At 46.6% G+C, this 21,120-nt stretch overlaps 1 protein-coding gene across 6 annotated transcripts in view; it reads left to right on the top strand.

Annotated features, from left to right (window-relative positions):
- Positions 1–18,288, top strand: part of TMEM131 (transmembrane protein 131) — a 241,469-nt gene extending 223,181 nt beyond the window's left edge. For 4 of the 6 annotated variants that reach the window (XM_024242527.3, XM_024242530.3, XM_054547227.2 and 1 more), the window contains 9 exons: positions 2,211–2,338; positions 8,007–8,131; positions 8,346–8,495; positions 12,402–12,567; positions 13,689–13,810; positions 13,914–14,010; positions 14,859–14,956; positions 15,556–15,716; positions 17,238–18,288. In XM_024242527.3, coding sequence (XP_024098295.2) covers positions 2,211–2,338; positions 8,007–8,131; positions 8,346–8,495; positions 12,402–12,567; positions 13,689–13,810; positions 13,914–14,010; positions 14,859–14,956; positions 15,556–15,716; positions 17,238–17,522 — 1,332 coding nt within the window. In that variant the 3' untranslated portion in view covers positions 17,523–18,288. The remainder of the gene's footprint in view (positions 1–2,210; positions 2,339–8,006; positions 8,132–8,345; positions 8,496–12,401; positions 12,568–13,688; positions 13,811–13,913; positions 14,011–14,858; positions 14,957–15,555; positions 15,717–17,237) is intronic. The other 2 variants (XM_024242528.3, XM_063713349.1) reach the window with 1 other exon arrangement.
- The last annotated feature ends 2,832 nt before the right edge of the window (positions 18,289–21,120 follow it).

The following is a 21,120-nucleotide window of genomic DNA, read 5'->3' as shown; positions in this document are numbered from 1 at the left end:
GTGCTCACCCACTGATGTCATTCTTAGCTCCCCGTTCATTCCCTCCTGTGTTCCCAGCTCCTTCCATGCTATTTGTGCAGCTCAGAACTCACATCCTTCATGAGGCCTCCTTGTCTGGTTACTACCCTGTCCCCTCCAACGAGTTATTCCTGCTGCTCAGCAATCTGCATAGAGGCCGTGTGCTTTTATTTCTCTGCAACTGATCTCAGTTTGTCAGTTAATGTGTATTTTCTTCCCAGCTAAATCACAACTTTGATAGGTCATTTTCTCTTGCATGTCTTTTCCAATTCTGTTCTACCCATTCAGTCAACACATAGGAATTGAGCACCCACGTGCCAGGCCACGTGCTAGGTGCGTAGGCAACAACAGTGGACAAAAGGCCACATCCTTGTCCTCGAAAAGCTCATGGTTTACAAAATACCTGATGGGTCAAGTATTCAAGAAAGACCATGAATAACTCAAAGTAGTTTCAATGATATGTGAGCCAGGGAGATGTTTTAGCCCTAGCTCTGGTTATTTACTCTTGACAGTTAAATAGATTCACCTGGTGTGACCTATTAAAATCCAGGCTGTCTTCATAATCATAAATTGTAAAGCTCTTGGGTAGACGCTAATTCACCACATGCTTATAGCTCCCCTTCGCAGCCATCACTGTCCCCTTTGCTGAGTACGTCCTTCCCCATCTGTCCCCGCCAGTGCTTCCGTGAACACAGTATTTCACAGATTGTCTGGGGCAAAGAACCAGGTTGCTTTTAGTACACAGCCCACTCCACATGCAGCTCCCCAGGCGAGTTCAGCAATACCTGAGTGCAGCCTGGGCAACATGGTGAAACCCCATTTCTACAAAAAATACAAGAATTAGCTGGGTGTGGTGGCATGTGCCTGTAGTCCTAGCTACTCAGGAGGCTGAGGTGAGAGGATCGCTTGAGCCCAGGGGTAACAAGAGTGAGTACCTTGTCTCAAAAAAAAAAAAAAAACCCACACACACACAATACATGAGTAGATGTATACCCTGTTCGGGAGACAGGTCCACTGATCTCACACTCGGATGCTGCAACAATGTCAGATTGCCACAGAAATACGTGGGGCAGGTTCTGTACTTTCCTGGTCCTGGCTGGGCCAGCTGGGTAGCACAGCTTTAAGATGCATCTTGGATGTGGCCGCCCAGTCCAGATTCCACATTCGAGCGGGCAGGACAGCCCTTTTGCTGCCACAGTGGCCAGTAACATTCCCGCAGCAGAGGTCCATGCTAGCGTCTGTCATGTGTCTTCCTCCTGCTAGACTTCACCATCCTTAGGAGGAGAAACTGGGCCCTCTTGGTAATCCCATTGCCTGGCACCAAGCAGGTGACCCATAAGTGTGTGTGGATGAACTGGACAAATAGCCCCTCCCATTGATGGAGCAGCTGTTAGCTTAGCTTTAAACCAGCCGGAACCCTGCCGCAATCGGAGGCAGGCGAGCATGGCCCCTGTGTGCTGCTGCACTGCTCTCTTGTCCTGAGAGTTGTGCTCAGGATGGGGTGCATGGCTGGAGTGCTTGACTTTATACTGCAGTCTCTACTGAACTTTTCTTTTAAGGAAATACAATGTTTTACTCCCCAGTGCTTGAAAAGAAGCTACCAATTTGCTACTGCCACTGCCACCACCACCTCCAGTCAGGATACGAGTATAAATTAAAATGACGTTCTTTATAACTCCAACTCACCAAAACGTAGTCGAGACAAATTTTACTTTATTGAGATGGCGTCTCGCTCTGTCGCCCAGGCTGGAGTTTAGTGGCATGATCTCAGCTCACTGCAACCCCCGCCTCCCCAGTTCAAGCGATTCTCATGCCTCAGCCTCCCGAATAGCTGAGAATACAAGCATGCGCCACCACGCCCAGCTAGTTTTTTGTATTTTTAGTAGAGACAGGGTTTTACCGTGTTGCCCAGACTAGTCTTGAACTCCTGAGCTCAGGCAATCCACCTGCCTCGGCTTCCCAGAGTGCTGGGATTACAGGCATGAGCCACCGCACACAGCTGAGACAAATAGACAAATTAAAGAAGGCCGAAAAATGGACAGAACCACAGTGAGACAGATTTGAAGAAAGGAGTTTGTTTTTATGTATACGATGTGTATATTTTTACATCTTTGATTTTGTGTCTATCTTAAAATGGAACTAATTTCAGTCATTTTATTAATCCTCAGCAATTAAGTGTCCATTTTTTACAGGATACAGAAAAGCAAAAGGGAAAACAAGCCATGCCTGAAAAACATGAAAGTGAAATGTCTCAAGTGAAGCAAAAAAGCAAAAAACTCTTAAATATTAAGAAAGAAATCCCAACAGATGTGAAACCCAGGTGAGAGAAATAAATGTACAGAGAAATAAGGTCTATGAAGAAGTTGCTGGCAAAAACCAGGTGCTGTTTCGATTTGGCCATTTGGCTGGCTGGTTGGCTTTTAGGGGAGTTGATAGCAAAATCCAGGTGCTACGTCACATTCCTCTTGGGATTTTTCTGTCACCTGACATGTACTGTTGTTGACTCGGAATAGCCATATGCTTCTCAAGTCAGATGTGCAGAGGGTAGAGCTCACGATCTGTTATAAAAATTTAGGAAGAAAATTTCTGTTGGTGATTCAGTCCCAGGCTGAGATCCATTTTACTTCTGCACAAAGATGACCTTGATGATTGAACCACAGGTACAAGCATAACTTTCCTCCAAAAGATCTCTGAGTCTGTTGAATTGTTAACCCAGTTGGGATCTAGAGTTCTGTGCCATAAAACTTGGAAAAGTTTATTCTTACCTTAAAAATGGTTCAGGGCAGGTGTCACCAGTCAGACAGTTCTACCATTAAATAACTCCAGTTCCTCCCCATGGAATGGGATTCAGTGGCCCCCGGGGAGGGCTTGTGCAGGCTGTTTCCGCAGGCAGATGAGTGAGTTGAACTGTTGGGTTATTAACTGAAGTTACTTCACATTTTCATTAAACCGTGGCTCAGCATCTACCTGATAATTTTAGTGTTGGTGCGTCAGTAATACCTTTCCTGGTTCATTGTATAGAACTGTCATCAGCACGGGAGCTGCTGTCTGCCCACTTTTGGGTTGTGATCAGTGGAAAGTGATAGAGGAAGTCGAATAAATTAGGTGTAAATTTAAAAGGAAGACATGGCTTGTCTGTCGTCATAAGTGTGGGCCATAGATTTGTGAAAGGTCTATTCTTACTCTGATCCTGGGAATCATACTTGAGTTTTGCAAAAACACCGCTAACCTAGACTCTGTCCCTAGATTATATGGCTTCAGGCAGGGCCAGTCCTGTTCTGTAGAACCCAAAAGCTAGTAAGAAATTAGTGATAACTGCAGTAAAATGTAACCTTGTCCCTGAATTTATGAAATAATACAGTATATGGTGGTGCTTAGTAATGAAGTATTTGTACCTAAAATTTACTCTTTTGTGGAAATTGTTAGTTCAAGTGACCAGGTCCCACAATTTGTTGAGAGCAGTCTGGCCCAGGTAGAAGGAACGTCAAGCAGAGTGGTGTCAGGTGGTTGATCATTTGAAGGGGAGAGAGAAAAGGAGACCACCTCTTCTGAAGAGGAGGTTCACATACTTGGATCTCTCCCTGAGAGAAATCCACCTGAGACACCAATATCCTGGCACCCCAGGACAGGAATAACACTGGGCTACTAGCTAGAGATTCTTCTTCTTGGCCTTTTTCAGGCTTAGGTGAATGATCAGATATTTTAAAGTAAATGAGGCTAATAAGTCCAAATAATGAAAATCCTCATTTTTACATTTGCAGGAATCTTGTGAGGTAGACAGACATGCAGTAATTCCTATGATGATAAATTTTAAAACCAGTGCATCTAAGAATTATCTTAGAGATACCATTCCATAGGTGACTGTCACCAAATTGGCCCTGTTGATTAGCCCTCAGGCCTGAGCTTAGTATTGTTAAGCAGATAGAACAAACTAATCCTAACCCCCATCCCTGTTCCACTGACTTAGGTTGTATTCTGATTTTTTTTACAAGTTGACCATCAGCAAATTTGCATTTGAAAAGTTCGTCAAAGACGTCGCTTGAGTGTCATTACCTTTGCAAGGGTTGTTAGTTCTCTTGTAAACCAAAAAGCTTAGAGTGGTCAGTCCTGAACCGCCCAGTCAAGGGGCAGTTATAGCAATAACCCGTGCTCTCTCAATATGTAGTTAAAAGATAAATCATTCCCAGAACACAAATCAAGCCGTGTGCTTGAAACTGTCTTTTGTAACTGGAGAAATCTATTTGAAACTGTCTTTTGTAACTGGAGAAATCTATATGCAACCTTTCTTCTATCCTCCTTTATCTGATCTCTTTAAACTCACTGATGTCTTGTTTTTCTGAACTCGAGGATGAAAGTATTGAGAGTCAGAATTTATTACTTCATCAATCATTTAATCAAATAAAGACTTTTTTTTTAATAACTGGAGAAGGTTGGCTTTCTGAACAGAGCCATTTTCTGACTCCACTGCATTCTGATAGTAAATGTCAAACACTGTCACTCAGAATCACAGCCAGTCCTAGCTTTAGTGATTCCTGAAATTCCTGTCACCTTTTAGTGTGTTAATATGTTACCCCACATATCTGAAGGACAGGTACACATCTTTTAATAAGATATGTCATTAATAAGGCATATATCATGGCTTTCTTTTGGAAGCTTTATAAGAGGTGATAAAGCCAGAGGAGTGGCTCAGCCCCATCCATCCACACTCCCAAGAGTTGACCTCAAAAAAAATCACTTGCTAGGAAATAGGAGCGTGGGGCTGCAGCAACAGAGATCTGATCTAACTGTGTTTTCCAGCTGTGGCAACATAGAAATGGGCCTACAGACCTCCGGAAGACTGTAGTCTATGGCAGAGATGCCAAGGAATGGGAATCAGATCTCAGGCACTGAAGGTTTCTGCAGAACCAGGAAGTGCCCAAGGCATCCCTGGTTTAGGACCCTGAGTATTCACTGATCCTTTTGTTTTTCTATTTGTTTATCAACAGTATATGTTTACATAAATGTAATAATCTAAAATTAGCAAAAGAAGTAGATTAATCATATTATCTGTAAAAATCTGCTTAAATAACACGCTCAACTCAGGACCAAGGGCCGTGAACACGACACTGCACACGCCAGCCCCAGACCTGTCAGCACTGAGAAAACCCTGCTCCACAGCTGGTCACGTCCCTAGCTGTGTCCTCAGCTCTGCCTCTCTCCTCCCCAGACAGAGATGTGTACTGTGTATTACAGGAATAAAAATAGGCCAGGCTTGAGTCAGGTGTAACCTTGTGAAAAGCAAAAATAAAAAGAATACGAAATCTCAGAATATTAAGAAAAAGAAAAACATTAAAAAATGGAGGAAAGTATATTATAAAAATAAGCCAGGTGTGGTAGCTCACATCTATAATCTCAGCACTTTGGGAGGTCAAGGCAGGAGGATTGCTTGAGCCCAGGAGTTCAAAATCAGCCTGGACAATACAGCAAGACCTTATCTTACAAAAATTTTTTCTTTTAAATTAGCCAGGTGTGATGGCACACACCTGTAGTCCCAACTACTAGGGAGGCTGAGGCAGGAGGATTGCTTGAGCCCAGGAGTTAGAGACTGCAGAGAGCCATGATTGCACCACTGCACTCTAGACTGAGACCCTGTCAGTAAATAAATAAATAAAGCCTGGCATCTGAACCACCTTTCTGTTTTTCCTTTTTAAAAAGAATCACTTCAGTCTGGGCACGGTGGCTCACACCTGTAATCCCACTGTAATCCCAGCACTTTGGGAGGCCAAGGACGGCAGATCACCAGAGGTCAGGACTTCGAGACCAGCCTCGCCAACATCGTGAAACCCCATTCCTGTTAAAAATACAAAAATTAACCAAGCATGGTGGCACACACCTGTAATCCCAGCTACTCAGGAGGCTGAGGCAGGAGAATTGCTTGAGCCTGAGAGGCAGAGGTTACAGTGAGCCAAGATTGTGCCACTGCACTCCAGCCTGGGTGACAGAGTGAGACTGTCTCAAAAAAATAAATAAAAAGAATCGCTTCAATTAAGTTGGCCGTTACCCATTTTATTCAGAAGCCTTAAAAAAGGATTCTTGATAGAGATCATCTGGCTTAATATAGGAAAGTATGAATCAGCAAAAATAACAGGAGTTGTCTGGCACCTTTCTTCTTAAAAACCAATTACTTTTACAGTGGCACAGAATTTAGTTTTGTATAAATAGCTACCCACGCACACTTAAAAATAGATCACACCCACACCATCTCCACCACCAGAGGACTGGTGTCTACTATGGGAGCCTTTGAGGTTTTTTTAGAAGATGGGGTTTTTAAATAACCCTGTCAGTCAGAAGTAGAAGAGATACAAAAGATTTTATAATGTAGCATTCATCATCTGGCCCATAAACAGTGGATTTTTCACTTCAGTTTGTTATCCTACCTAAAATTCTACTTATTTCGGCTAACGGAAACCCTTTGGCTTTTGGTTTGCTCTCTTACTAATTCCAGATATAATACCTACTTATTATGGAAAACTTGTGAAATACAACGAAACAAAAGAATGAAAAGGAAATGTCCTTTGACCCTACTACCTTATAAAATGTTTGTAAATAGCCTTCTTAAACGTATTTGTTTATTTATGAGCTCACACTTTACATTGAGGATGTTGGGGAACGAGGGTGTTATGGTGCCATTAGATCTGGAAAGTTGGAACTCTTCTCACCTTTGAAATCTCCTGTGAATGAGCACAGCAGATTGCCTCTGACCCAGAACCTAGCTGAAATGCACTGTATCATGTCGGCTGGGAGGACAGAAGGCAACGTGGTGCATGAAGAACTTGGAGGATGGGGCTGGGAGTCCTGAGTAGCATCACACACTTGAGGGTTGGGAGCAGAAAGCACACTGAAACGTGGAAAATGCCGGCGATGCATCCATTTTACACCGTCTGTGTAGACTTTGTAGATTTGTAATGAAAAGCTAGCTATCAGCTCAGCCCTGAACTGACAGCTGTCACCAGGAGCTCTGTGGAGATCCCTGAGGATTCTTGGAAGATTTCTCCAAAGGGGCCACTGGGCTCTCTGAGCTGCATCTCAGCCTTTGCTGGAAAAGGTCCTTCTTGGACCAGATTAGCTGAGCTCCTTCCGGAGGTCCTCCCAGTCCCAGACATGGTCTTGGTGGGCATTAGAGATGTGGCTTCATAAAGAATGCCTTTGTAGCCCATATAGGTATTCCACTTACAATGCTGTCTTCCATGGGCCAGCTACCCAGTTCATTTCTCTCAGAGATTCATTCTTTCCAGCTGCTGTCTCCCAGCAGGTTTTCCTATCTCACTTATTGAGCTTTGGAAACTTAAGATATATTTATACATGCTTATTATCTTACGCTTATCTGAAAATCTTTCAGAAAGCATGTCACTCTAAATAAATCAATAAAAAATATATTTAAATTTTTTGCTTAAGATTAACCCTGAGTTCAAGAATAAGGAAGAAAATTCATCCTAGCCCACTCCCTTGTAGTGGTCACCTCATAATTTCTATGAGAAAAATTTGTTCAGTTTTAAATAGTGGAGCCTCTAATGTTATAGATCTGAGATCTTTCAAAATCTTCATGTTCAGGAATCCCACTGGTGGTGGTCTAGATGCTGGGAGAGACTCACTCAAGGGCAGAATGACTGCACTTCCAGCCCTGAGCAGCAAGTTGGTGCTAAGGGCTTTCTTTCTATGCCTTATCTGAGATAGATCCTCCCTCCCGTTATGTATTATTAAATAATGGACCTCAGTTCATTGTCAGCACTCAGAATAGTCTGCAAGTGCTGAGTGTCTGCTGGGCAGTCTTAGCTACAGTGTTGGGCATGCAGCCAGTCCTGAGTTAGGACCAAGGGTAGATAACACCCCAGGAAGCCACATTAGCTTCCTGCATGCAGTTGTATTGTAGAAGAATTACAATCTTAATGACTTCCGTCCTCCAAAACAAAGGAATAAATTTGTATTTTCTATCCATGATTGTCCTTCAGTTCATTAGAACTACCATATACTCCCCCTTTGGAAAGTAAGCAACGTAGAAATCTCCCAAGCAAGATTCCTCTTCCAACTGCAATGACAAGTGGATCCAAATCACGAAATGCCCAGAAAACAAAAGGTATTGTCATCTTGTTCTCTATGATCATGTCTTATGGATCTTTTCATAGTGCACTGTATTAACAATTATTGTGCATTATCAGTAAGCAGTCAGTAGTTATTAGTCATGCAAGGCTAAGGCTGTGTTCTTGTCCTCATTAGAAGGTTCATTGAAATAGACCTGAAAGAAGGGAATTATTCTCCATTAACCATGTTCTTTTCTGATTTTTGTGCAGGTACAAGTAAGTTAGTGGATAACAGACCACCTGCCCTAGCAAAATTCCTCCCGAATAGTCAAGAATTAGGCAACACCAGTAGCTCAGAGGGTGAAAAAGACTCTCCTCCACCGGAGTGGGATTCCGTTCCAGTTCACAAACCCGGCAGCTGTAAGTATAGTGGTTTAGAAACCACAGGGCTCCACTTACCCACAATCCACCCCACTCTGGGCATGGAACTCTTCAGGGGCATGTTGCTTTAAAATACCCATTGGCAGTGCTTTGCCAGCTTAGCCCATTGTTAACTAGCCTCATCAGTGGCTAAACTGCTGTAGGTTGAAATCAGTCCTGGTAAGATTATTTACATCAGGGGACTCATTCAACAATTCACATCAGGGCTTTTTTTTTTTCAGGGAGCTGGTATACTAGCACACCACTGCCCATGTGCAAAATGGAATGGTCTGTTTGGAGTGGTTAATCTTCTAAAGAATTTTTTGCCTTATAAAAGCATTGACTCAGCAATCCTTTACCTGATGAGTTCCTCATTTATAGTGTAATTGTTTTTGTAAGAATTCCATTTCCTCTCAACTTTACCCACGTCTTTTTACATAAGCAACCTACACAAAGGTTTCATTATTTTTCTCACTACCTTGACCTTGTTTCTCCAGTTTGGCCTGCAGTAAATCAAAACAGTAGGCACAATCAACCAAAATAGAAATCCTCACCCTACAGACACTTGACCTGAAATAGGGGGCAACAGAGACCAGAAAAGGGAGGGGCTGACAGCAGGGATTTGGGATCAAGAGAGGTCCTGGCCTTAGGACTGATTGGTCCGCACTCACCACTGTGTTGGAGTGTACCAGAGGGCAAGTGAGGAAGACCAGAGATGCAGTCAGGTTTGAGCAACAGTCGGGTCATTGAAGGTGAAAGGAGTTGGACGAAGGGCAGGCTTACTGGGCTGAATGAGGGCAGAGAGCCTGGAGGCTCGGGTAGGGCATCCACGCTTTCGCCGGAATATGTAGATACATCCTGGAAAGAGATGCTCTCTGAGATACATCCTGTAGCCCTATTTGCCATGAGACTTTCTGGCACCTTTTAATACTACTTTTTGCCAGGGGTGAGATACAATCCTAAATCCTTCACTCAACAAATCTTGAAGAAGACCGTGGGTGGTCCAGGTGACCAAGTGGGATGCTTCTGCTTCCTAGCACCCCCTGAGGTTTCTGCTGGCCATTGGCTCTTGGCTTAACACTCCACGATTTAGGCAGTTCCCCATTAAACAGATGCCACTTTCAGCAACAGAACACAGCCCCTGGAGCCAGTTTCACAGGGGTGTTCTGAGGCCCAGTGAGGTGACGTGAGCTGTGCTGGTGACGTAATGACACAAGCATGCAGAATCATGCTGCCGGGAGAGCAGGCAACAGCCAGACACAGCCACAAACTGGCTGGCAGCATCCCCACCTGGTGGCATCTGAGCCACATGTTGACATCACTCCGTGTGGAGGGGAAAGGATGACAGGACCCAACCCCAGGCAGGAGATTTTGGTGCCACTTCTCGGGGCAAGAATGTGGGAAATGGCAGGCCAGCCCTCTGGAGGAGGAACTGTGAAGGGCCTAGTGCCGCATGCCTCAGTTTCCTGCCTGGCTCTTCCGCAGAGGCCAGCTGGTGCATCTGAGCATGGCGCCTCGGGGCAGAGCTCCACAGTGTGCACTGGGGGAAGAGATGCAGAGCTTGTCTCCTCAGCCCACGTCTGTGCAGTCCTTTTGTGTTTTTCTAGCCAAGCAATCCCTTACACTGGTTCTAAGCCCTGTGACCTCTCTGCCCTCACTGCCAACTTTACTAAAATGTTCCAGCAGAGCTCCACTCGATAGAGAATATGGGTGGAGGAAACCCAGAAGAGTCGGTCCCACATGCTCTCCATCACTTTTACCTTCCTGCTCTGCCCCAGCTTTCTCATCCCCTTTTATCCCTTCGCCTCCCTTGGTGTTTCGTCTTGCTTAGACCTGAAGTTCTGCGAGCGCTGTTAGCAGTGCCAAGCTTAGTGCAGTTCCTTGGGGTGAAAGCGTTGGTCCCACCCAAGACTCTGCAGCCAGCATGTGGTAGTAGCCACTGGGGGAGTTGTGCAGCCTCTGTGTAAAGATCTCTCCATCCCAAGTAGCACCCCTTAGCATGGTGCCCTCTACCATCTGTACCATATGAGTTGCAGAGAAAATGCTCCTTGAATAATTTCATGATTTAAAAAGGCAAAAAATACAAAGGGTTATTAAAAGGAAAAGCAAATCAGAAGCCGCAAAGGAAAATTTTAATAATATTTGAATCAAAACGTTCTCTAATTGCAGCTCCTGTACTGTTCTGAGTCTCCCCTTCACTCCTACCTCAAGCACTGTTCCGTAGGGGCTTTTGCTAACTTCCCTTTGCTTTTCCTGTTTCATTTCATCATCACTGTCTTGGGAGCATCTGCAGCACTGGGCCCTGTGAAACACATTCCACCCACAGGAGCTGCCCGCACCTTTCCCCAGGACAGGCACCTCAGGAGGATCGAGCGCACACAAAACGGAGCACAGCCTGCTCCAAGTGTGGGCACTGCCTGAGGGGACAAGTCACTGCAGGGGCGGAGCGAGGCCAGAGAAGGTGGCTCGGGAAGGGTCAGGACAGTTGTACAAATAGCAAGCCAACAGTGTAGACGTGGTGTCAGATGGGAGGCCTCAGAGGAGCGTGAGGGGGACAGAGATTCGAGCAGGGCTCATACGGGAGAGCAGTGTGAGACACATCCTGAGTGTGGACATCAGGTCAGCAGATCCACAGAGCCAGCAAGGAGGGGCCCATGTCATCAAGGGGTGAGAGCGGGCGGGTGGGAGACAGGACCGGGAGTCTGGCACCAGTACCAGCAGCACTGGGGAAGGTGAGAGAGAAGGTAGCAGGCAGCCCTGAGGATGGGGGAGTGGAGAGCACAGGCTTCCAAGGGAAGGCTGCTTTGCTCAGCAGGGCCATGCTGGAGCCTTGACCTAGCCAAGACATGGGGAGCCTTGAGCCCTGAGCCCTGGGGGTGGGGGAGAAGCAGCTTGTGCTACAGGGTGTGACCAGGGAAGCAAGAGGCAGCAGACAGAGCGGCTGCAATGTGGCAGTGAGGGGACGGGAGAAGTGGAACGGGGGCTACTCAGGGTACACAAATCTCACAAGGCAGGAGGGGCCGGGCCGCCCAGGTAGCGAGCTGTCCAGGCCTGGGCTGGGGATGGTGCCCTCTGGTGATGGGAATTCACAGGGCCAAGCTCTCCCCTCACCTTCTTCTTGCAGTAGCTACAGCAGCACCAAGTTGCACACAACAGATGTGCAAAATGACACATTTTTCTGATAAAAGGTATACATATTTCCATTTACTGAGTAGAGAATGTTATTTTATGACTGAAATTTTTTGTTTTAATTTTAGAGACGGGGTCAGGCTGGAGTGCAACGATGTGATTATAGCTCACTGCAGCCTCAAACTCCTGGCTCAAGCCTCCCACCTCAGCCTCCCAAAGTGCTGAGGTTACAGGTCCGAGCCACTGTGCCCAGCCTGTTTCAGATTTTTAAAACAGCTATGTAGACATTACCTTAAAGGGCACAGGAATATACTTGGAACTTAATAGGGATCAGAGCTGCACATCCCAGTCACGCCAACGGAGAGGCTTTACTGAACTTGGGGATTCAGCCCGGAACACTGCACCTCCCACAGCTGTAAACCTGTGTGTAGGCACAGGATTTTCCAGGTCCCCAGGCAGCGGCCTCAGCTGTCCACCCCTGGAGGATGTGGAAGACCCTCCTCCCCTACCTGAGGTGGAAGAAGTGAAGACATTGACTGTTGCCACACAACACAGCAGGGACAGGGCACGCTCTCGCTCCTCTCAAATCCCTGAGTGCAGAGAGATGTGGCTGCTTTCTTTAAAACCTGTTAAACAGAACACATCTAAGAGCTTTCGTTTGTTTTCTTTGTAGAAGGGCTTGATTATGCATAGTAGTCTTAGAGAACATTCAAAGTGATTTGGAAGAGTGCTAATCAAAACACCACACTAACGAGCCCTTTTGTTTTTAATTTCCAGCTACTGATAGTCTTTATAAACTTTCTCTGCAAACCCTCAATGCAGACATTTTCTTAAAACAACGCCAGACCTCACCGACACCTGCCTCCCCGTCTCCCCCGGCTGCGCCCTGCCCCTTTGTGGCCCGGGGCAGCTACAGCAGCATCGTCAACAGCAGCTCCAGCAGGTAGGCCTGCTGCTTCCTTTCCGGTCCTCAGCTTGAAATGTGCCTAAAACCCGATGTCACACCCTTTAAATGGAAACACTTAGCGGCCACAGACCACTGTCTGGTGTTACTTCTGATGGCTGCCGGCTTGTGTGGGCCCTTTTACCTGGGGTCCACCCCCGCTTCCTGCTGCTGTGCCCAGCTCCAACAGTAACCTGGTTCCCATTCTAATCCATTCATTCTTACCACCCGTGGACCGAGAAATGCACCATTTAACTCACTAGAGCGATACTCTCATTGAGCCAATGAACATCTACTAATCCTTACATGAAGACCTAAAGGGGATTCCTGTGATTTGGGAATATGGGTTTATGTGACACTAATTTTGGCCTTTGGACAATTTGGCTTAGGACTTAGAAGGGCAGGATCTGGTCCGAGACTGTTGTGCTGGGTGAGGTGCTGCAGTAGGGGATGTGTGCGGCCGGGAGGGCAGCCTCCTGACCACACAGACAGGATGCAGGAACCATGCTGTTCTCCGAGGCACAGAGCCTCACTCGTGTCCGCCTGCCACAGTGTAGCGCAAGCCTGATGGTCACGGATGGCACTCTCACCGTGTGCCTCACCGTGGCGTGGGTTTCTGTGCATCGCATCACCGGCCAGCCTGTGGTCAGGTCCTCACCCCCGTTGCCCAAGAGGCAGTAACCACTGAGGCTGGGGGAGCCACTCGGCTTACGGGCCTTGCCACAGGAGCACCTCACCGTGTCCTGGCAGGGAAGGAGACTCCCTGAGGCCCAGCCCTTCCCAGTGTCGGGGCCTGCCCTCTGCATTTCCTGCCGAGTGGCTCTCTAGCGTTCTTCACAAAAGTGTGATCGAAGCCTCTGCCAGTCCCTAAATTGTGATCCCTGCCCTGGTCTCTTTCATAGTGATCTTTTGTTTTCTTACCTTTCTCCAGAAAGCCCTCTATCTCTTATCTGATTAAGCGGTCTGAGGCCCCAGAGCATGTGACATGAGGCTGAGCGATGCTCTGTGAGCTGCCCCGCTGCAGAGAAGCCCACTCAGGGCTCAGTCCTGCCAGCCCCACACCTCCCCGAGACAGGGCACTGCTGATGAGGAATGAGTTCTCTCTCTGCTTCTTTTTCAAGTGACCCTAAAATAAAGCAGCCAAATGGAAGCAAACACAAGTTGACAAAGGCAGCCTCGCTCCCGGGCAAGAACGGCAACCCCACTTTTGCTGCAGTTACAGCTGGCTATGACAAGAGCCCAGGTCAGTGCCTTTGCTTCAGAGACCTGCCACGCCAGGCGCCAGGCCTGGTGGAATAACCTCTGTCCTAATGTGCCTTCCATTGATTGAGCGTCCATTGTTACAGGTGGGAATGGCTTTGCTAAAGTTTCTTCAAACAAAACAGGTTTCTCCAGCAGCCTTGGCATTTCACATGCTCCTGTTGACAGCGATGGCTCGGACAGGTACGGTAGGCCGCCACTAACTGCTAGAAAGACGGAAGGCTTCTCAGGTCGGGCTAGCACCTTTTATCCATAAACGGGTTTCAGGGCATTCTTCCCCTAATTTACAAGGAGGCATTTGTCAGAAGTGGTCAAGTGCCTCTAAGAAATCATGTCTGCTGGGTGGAAGCAGAAAGCCGGCTGCGGTGCCTTCCCCAGGGGGTCCAGATAGAGAAAGGGGGCCCCCATGCCTGTCTCAGCCCAGCAGGCACACATGTTACACCTGTTTTCACTCTCCTCCATCTCCTGGTCTGTGGTAAGATGCGATCTGATCATTAAAAATAGAAGAGCAAAAGTGACTTGGGAGGGGGGAAATCTGGAGCAAATACTAGCCAGTTTATAGTAAATCATTGACCACGCATCTTTCTTGAGCCAGGCTTGTTTTTTATGCAGTGGGTTTGGTGGCCTGTAGCAGTCACCTTGGTTGACTTTTCCAGATAAGCAACAATAGAGCTCCAATTTACCTACTTTGCACTAATAGGAAATGAGTCCTAGATTTGAAATAGTTTTTAAATAAATCTTCCAGTACCAAAAAGCAAACAGAAGGAAAAAAATGTCTGTTTCTCTGCAAAACACTTGCTTTGAACCGGGCTGTAAGCTAGTGATAGGGCATCCGGAGCTCTGGGGCTCCCTCCGATTCAACCCTTGTGGTAAGCAGCCATTGTTCAGCTCTTTCTTTTGTCTTTGTTTTTAATATTTGAGTACCCCTAGTTGAAGCAGTGTCTCCTGTTTGTGAAGCTGTGCACTATGGATCCGTTTGCACTAACCACCATACATTTTTGTGTGTTGCGTTTTCCTCTTGTAACATTTAGCTCGGGTTTGTGGAGTCCCGTCAGCAACCCAAGCAGCCCTGACTTCACTCCCCTCAATTCGTTCTCCGCCTTTGGAAACTCTTTTAATCTAACTGGTGGTGAGTGTTTAACACTAGATGTGTAACTAATAAGCCTGTGGACAGAGGAAGGGAGAGGAGGTGTGGTTTTGTGTGTTGGCGAACACAGCACAGCAGCACTGTGGAAGAGGCCCCGCAGGAAGCTCCCTGGGAAGGGTCCCCTCCCCTCCTCCTCCCTCACCCACACCAGCAACCCAAAGGGGCAGTGGACCAGGCTCGACACGGTGTGCGCGCACCAGTTGGTGTGAGTTCCATGGTGGCTATTGAAGGGCTTCACAGAAGGGTTCTGTTCTGAAATGGGACCCCTGAGCATGCCAGGGGTCCTCTTCTTGCTATCCAGAACTAGAGATCACCATGGAAGCTTCGCATTAGCTATCATGTGAGAGTGGGGAATGTTTGCATTTGGATGTCATCAGTGGCATATCAGCTTGTGCACTATGCGTTTGAGTTCTGGAGGACATTCCTGACCCTACTTCCTCTGGGCTGTGGTGGGGCTGGTGAAGTGGGTGTGGTGGCTCCAGGAGCAGTGGTGGGAGGTATGCCGTTGAGTGAAGCCCCATATGCCGTACTGATCATGGCAAAACCAAATATGGACTTGATGACTGTTGCTTTATTTCCAGAAGTTTTCAGCAAACTCGGATTATCTCGATCGTGCAATCAGGCCTCACAGAGGAGCTGGAACGAGTTTAACAGTGGCCCTTCATACCTTTGGGACTCGCCAGCGACAGATCCCAGTCCTTCCTGGCCAGCCAGTTCTGGCTCCCCGACCCACACAGCCACAGTGAGTACTTGGGGCTGGGGCCGGGGCCTGGCCCTGGCCCACTCACTCGCCATCTCCCATTGCTGTGACATGGATGGCACTGACATAGTTATAAACAACAAACAGCAGCATCAGAGGGGTGGGTTAGTACTTTTATTGTCTCCATTGCTTTGTCTTCATATTCTGTCAAAATGACCGATCGATGTTCTTCAGAGCCATTACAATCAGGAAGTTTTAGGAAGAACAACCGAACAGCTATGGGGTTGGTCTCTGGAGTCCCTCCTAATAGATCAAGGGCATTTTCTGCCTCTTCCCAACCTGTAAATGGACCACAAGGGTGACCATAGGCCTGTGGCAGGTTCAGATGGTTGAGGGAAGCCTTCGGCATCTGTGCAATACAGCCACTGGGCACCCAGGAGCAAGCTAGATACTGCATTTACTTTGTTGCTGAGAAGCACCTGTCTCTTAGCTTAGATTTTCAAGAGTGCATTTGTTTGCTTCTTGGCTAAAGTCTTCTGCAAAGATCACGCTCCAAAAGAGTATTCTTGCCAAGGAAAATAATTAGTGGTTTTGGCTTCCACAAAATTATGACAGAAAAATATGACCCCACTGTGTTTGCCTCTTTGTTCTCAGAGAAACTAAACATGCAAGGTTTCGTAATAGATATTTCAACTTTACAGATTCCAAAGGTTGTCTTCATGGTAATTATTCAGCCTTCTGTTTTAAAACCACCTTAACCACTCTTTAAAAGAGAAGTCAGCAAACTTTCTTTTTTTTTTTTTTTGAGACGGAGTCTTGCTCTGTTGCCCAGGCTGGAGAGTGCAGTGGCGCGATCTTGGCTCACTACAAGCTCCGCCTCCTGGGTTCACACCATTCTCCTGCCTCAGCCTCCCGAGTAGCTGGGACTACAGGTGCCTGCCACCACACCCAGCTAATTTTTTGTATTTTTAGTAGAGATGGGTTTTCACCGTGTTAGCCAGGATGGTCTCGATCTCCTGACCTCGTGATCCGCCCACCTCGGCCTCCCAAAGTGGGAGTCAGCAAACTTTCTATGAAGAGTCAGATAATAACTATTTGAGGCTCTGAAAGCCGTGCTTCACTGCTGCCATAGCAGTGCACAGGCTGATGGGCGCAGCTGTGTTCCAATACAACTGTCTTTACAAAAGTAGACAGAGCTGGATTTGGTCCACGGGCTGTCTTTTTTAAAATGTCACAACCAGCTGGCATGGTGGCTAATGCCTGTAATCCCAGCACTTTGGGAGGCTGAGGTGGGAAGATTACTTGAGCCCAGGAGTTTGAGGCTGCAGTGAGGCATGATCACACCAGTGCACTCCAGCCTGAGTGATGGAGCACGACCCTGTCTCCAAAAATCAGAACCATCTGCTCAAATACATATATATATATAACATTTGTTCTAAAGTAAACAAAGTAAGAGGAACGTGTGCCCCAGCCTCATCTTTTCTGTAGCCTTACCCCCTTAGCCCTTACCCACTTGACCCTCTGCCCGCCGGGCTCAGTGCTGGACACTTTGTTTTGTCACAGTCGGTCCTCGGTAACACCAGCGGCCTGTGGTCCACCACTCCATTCAGCAGCTCCATTTGGTCCAGCAACCTTAGCAGCGCCCTTCCCTTCACCACTCCAGCAAACACGCTGGCAAGCATCGGCCTCATGGGCACAGAAAACTCCCCTGCTCCTCACGCTCCCTCCACCTCCAGTCCAGCTGACGACTTGGGACAGACCTACAACCCGTGGCGGATATGGAGCCCCACGATTGGAAGAAGAAGCTCAGACCCTTGGTCTAATTCGCACTTTCCTCACGAGAATTAAATTAAGCAAAAAATGAACAAACATAGTGGGCCCTTGTCTAGATCATGATGTGCCAGTTTCTGAGACATCTTTTTAAGGCTCTTACTGCAGCTCCCCCTCCCCACCCTCCTCATCTTTGCAAAACAGACCCCAGCAGGGCAGGCTCAGACCACTCGCTTCTTTCAGATCTTTCTTGCAATTATGATAACATGGGATTTGCTGTTGTGCTTTTAGAGAAAAGTCTCGACTCAGCCACAAACTCTAATAAGACCTGTACATCTGAGAACCTTTCCCGTTACTGCGTTTTCACCACCTGTCTTCCCCATGCTTTATTTATCTGTATGAACACAGATTTGACATTACAGCTAAGGAAATAATTTGAGTTGATTCAGAAGTCCTGGCATGTGACAATTTTGTTAAATTACCAAGTTTGGTTTTTAATAATTTCTCAATATTATGTACCAAGATCTAATTTTAAAACTGTATGAGGACTTTGTGCTGAAAATACAGAGTATTTTTTTAAAGTAAGGCTGTCTTGGTTTCAAAGCAGATTACAGAAGTGTAAGTCAACTTAAGAACAGTGAATGAATGTAAAAACATTCAGTTGAGACCATATGCATTTTCTGTGCTGTTTGTACTTGAGGTATGTAACATTTGTATACCTGAACTTATTTTAAAGATGAACTGAAATGCACATAGCCAAGTCTTGAGATACAAGATTGAATGTGTATTTCTTAAAAATACAACTTTGTGTTGTACTTTGAAATAAATGATGCTTTTTTCAAAAGCCTTGACTTGTTTTGTGGTTTTTTTACACACAAGGTGTATTTATTAGGATTTTCTCACACCAGAGTAAACCACCTTATCCTTGCCTTACTCTGTGGAGCTGACAGGTTAAGACGGGGTTTGCTTTCTCGTTGCTGGAACTTCCTACAGTCTAAGGGAGTTCTGTGTGTTCCCCTGGCAATCGTGGAGGGTCCTTGATCGAAAACGACTTGAAAGCCTGTTTGTTTGGATTCATCCAGTAAGCATTTTCCCTCTGCCACTATCCTAAAAGGCCTCATAAAAAGCAGTAATTGCTACCATTTATTGAATACTGACTCTGTCAGGTACCTGGCTAACACTTTGGGATATGTTGGGTTACTCCATTATACTTGAGGAAGCTGGCTGGGCAGTGCTGGCTCAGAGGCCCCAGGTCAGGCTGACTGCAGATTCACATGGCACCCACTGTGCTGCCTTCCTTCTGGTCACAGTCACCATTCTCAGGAACAGTCTGTGTCCAGCTCACCACTGCATGTTCTAACACTGGCCAACCTTTACCAGCCTTCAGTCTGAGGAAGTTGTGTGATGAGAGGAAGACAGAAAAGGAGAGAAGCGGGGCACGGAAGGAAGACAGCAGGGACTCAGGGGCGGCCTGGGGGAGGGCTCTGGGGGCCACCTGTGGGAGCTCACCAGCAGCAACACAGTGTGCAGTGCCCCTTTGCTCCTTTGATTTCTAAACGGTGGCTTGGAGACAATGGGGGATGCCTTGGGCTATGGCACAGGGGCTGGGAGTACTAGAAACACCTATTTACCCACTGGTGTTGAAATGCTTCAGCAGTTTACCAGCTGATACAGCTATACCCCAAAGCCAGGCTGGATGGAAAGCAACCTGTGTGATACTGAGGAATGGAGCTACAGGTGGCAGTCACACAGGGTGCCATGTGGAAATACCAGCTGGGGCTGCTGGAAACGGAGCCTCGGTACAGACTGGAAATGACTTAGCCAAGCCTGTAAGGTGCAGTAGTAAAGGCTACACGTCTAAATTTTATTTTTTTCTTTTAACTAGAAGTGTGTTGACCCTTTTCCAATTTTAAGACTTTCAACTCCTCCACGGTCCCTGTTGAGTTCACACAGACACGAGGCGAGTCTCAGTATGCCACAACGCATCAGTTGGTTTAATCTTGCCTGTTCCAGCTTGCTTTTCTCATTGTCTTGTTTCCAGTCTGTGTTAAAGCCAGGCTTTGCTAGGTAACTAGGAGATGCTGCACATAAGTGTTCTGTTGGAGGCTAGTTACATCATGAAATCAAATCCATCCCCATGGAGATGGGAGTGATTTAGTCAAAATGTTATTTGGCGTGATTGTGAATCTGACCTTTTTCTCTGCTTTATACCAAAGCTCAGTAGAACAAGTCTCATTGTTTTTGCAACCTGTGATTTGTCCCTCGGGGACACCAGATTTCCTGTGCAACCAGAGCTGTGGTGTGTAGGCTGACATCAGGCCTTGTACAATGTTAGCAGCAGGGTTTCCTACGTGCACTTGCACGATCAGGACAAATTCAAGTCTTGGGATTCTCTTTCTACACCAAAGCAGATAATGAGGTGTAAAGCTCTGCATACAGGTGAGCTTCATATAAACCCTCACTTAAACCAAAGAAAAACTGGGCTGGGCGCGGGGGCTCACACCTGTAGTCCCAGCACCTTGGGAGGCCGAGGTGGGCAGATCAACTGAGGTCAGGTGTTCTAGACTACCCTGGCCAACATGGTGAAATCCCGTCTCTACTAAAAATACAAAAATTAGCTGGGGGTGGTGCTGCACACCTGTAATCCCAGCTACTCAGGAGGCTGAGGCAGGAGAATTACTTGAACCTAGGAGGCGGAGGTTGCAGTGAGCCAAGATCATACCACTGCACTCCAGCCTGGAGACAGACAGAGCAAGACTCCATCTCAAAAGATAAGAAAAAAACTGTATTGGCAGACTTTTCCTCACAAAGAGTATCTCAGGAATCGATTCTAAACTTGCTTCATCAGAACACTCACCTGAGACCCCCCGCCGCCCACACCAAACTCCTTTTTTAAGTTCTAATTTCACCCTATGAGCCTCACCAGCAGGCCTAAGAGAAACACTGTGTACTTGGGAGAAGATACAAACAAGGGTCTCTTCTGTTACTTGTGCTTTCCAAATAATTACTCTAAGGGTAGGTATTTGAGTGGCAACATATCCACCAAATCTGAAGATTTGACACAACTCAGTCTGTTTACAGTGAACACTTGTTGGCATGATAGTCGCTTTGTACTAGGCCAAGGTTAAACTTAAAATTACAGGTTGTATATAATCACATGAAATGATAATGGATGTCTTTATTTATTTTGAGACAGGGTCTTGCTCTGTCGCCCAGGCTGAAGTGCAGTGGCACAATCATAGGCTCACTGCAGCCCTGAACTTCCAGGCCCAAGCAGCTCTCCCACCTCAGTCTCCTAGGTAGCTGGGACAACAGACACGGACCACCACATCTGGCTAATTTTTTTTTTTATTTTTTATTTTTTGTTTTTTATAGGGACGAGGTCTTGCTTCATTGCCCCCTCTGGTCTCAAACTCCTGAGCGCAAGTGATCCTCCTGCCTCAGCCTCCCAAAGTGCTGGGATTACAAACGTGAGCTGCTACGCCCAGGTATCTTACATGTTTATATAAATATGTATAAACAAAGGTATAATCTTTTTTAAATGTTTTTTACCTAAACTGCATATCAAAGGAGTGAAACTAGAATTTGGATTTTTCATGACAACCTGAAATAATGTAAAGGATCAGAATCTCATTTAAGGGGGGAGGAGCCAAGATGGCCGAATAGGAACAGCTCC

This window comes from Pongo abelii, chromosome 12 (genome assembly GCF_028885655.2).
Source record: "Pongo abelii isolate AG06213 chromosome 12, NHGRI_mPonAbe1-v2.0_pri, whole genome shotgun sequence".
In the NCBI taxonomy this organism is placed as follows: domain Eukaryota; kingdom Metazoa; phylum Chordata; class Mammalia; order Primates; family Hominidae; genus Pongo; species Pongo abelii.
The sequence above is the reverse complement of the archived record's forward strand: the minus strand, read 5'-3'. Positions and strand labels throughout refer to the sequence as shown.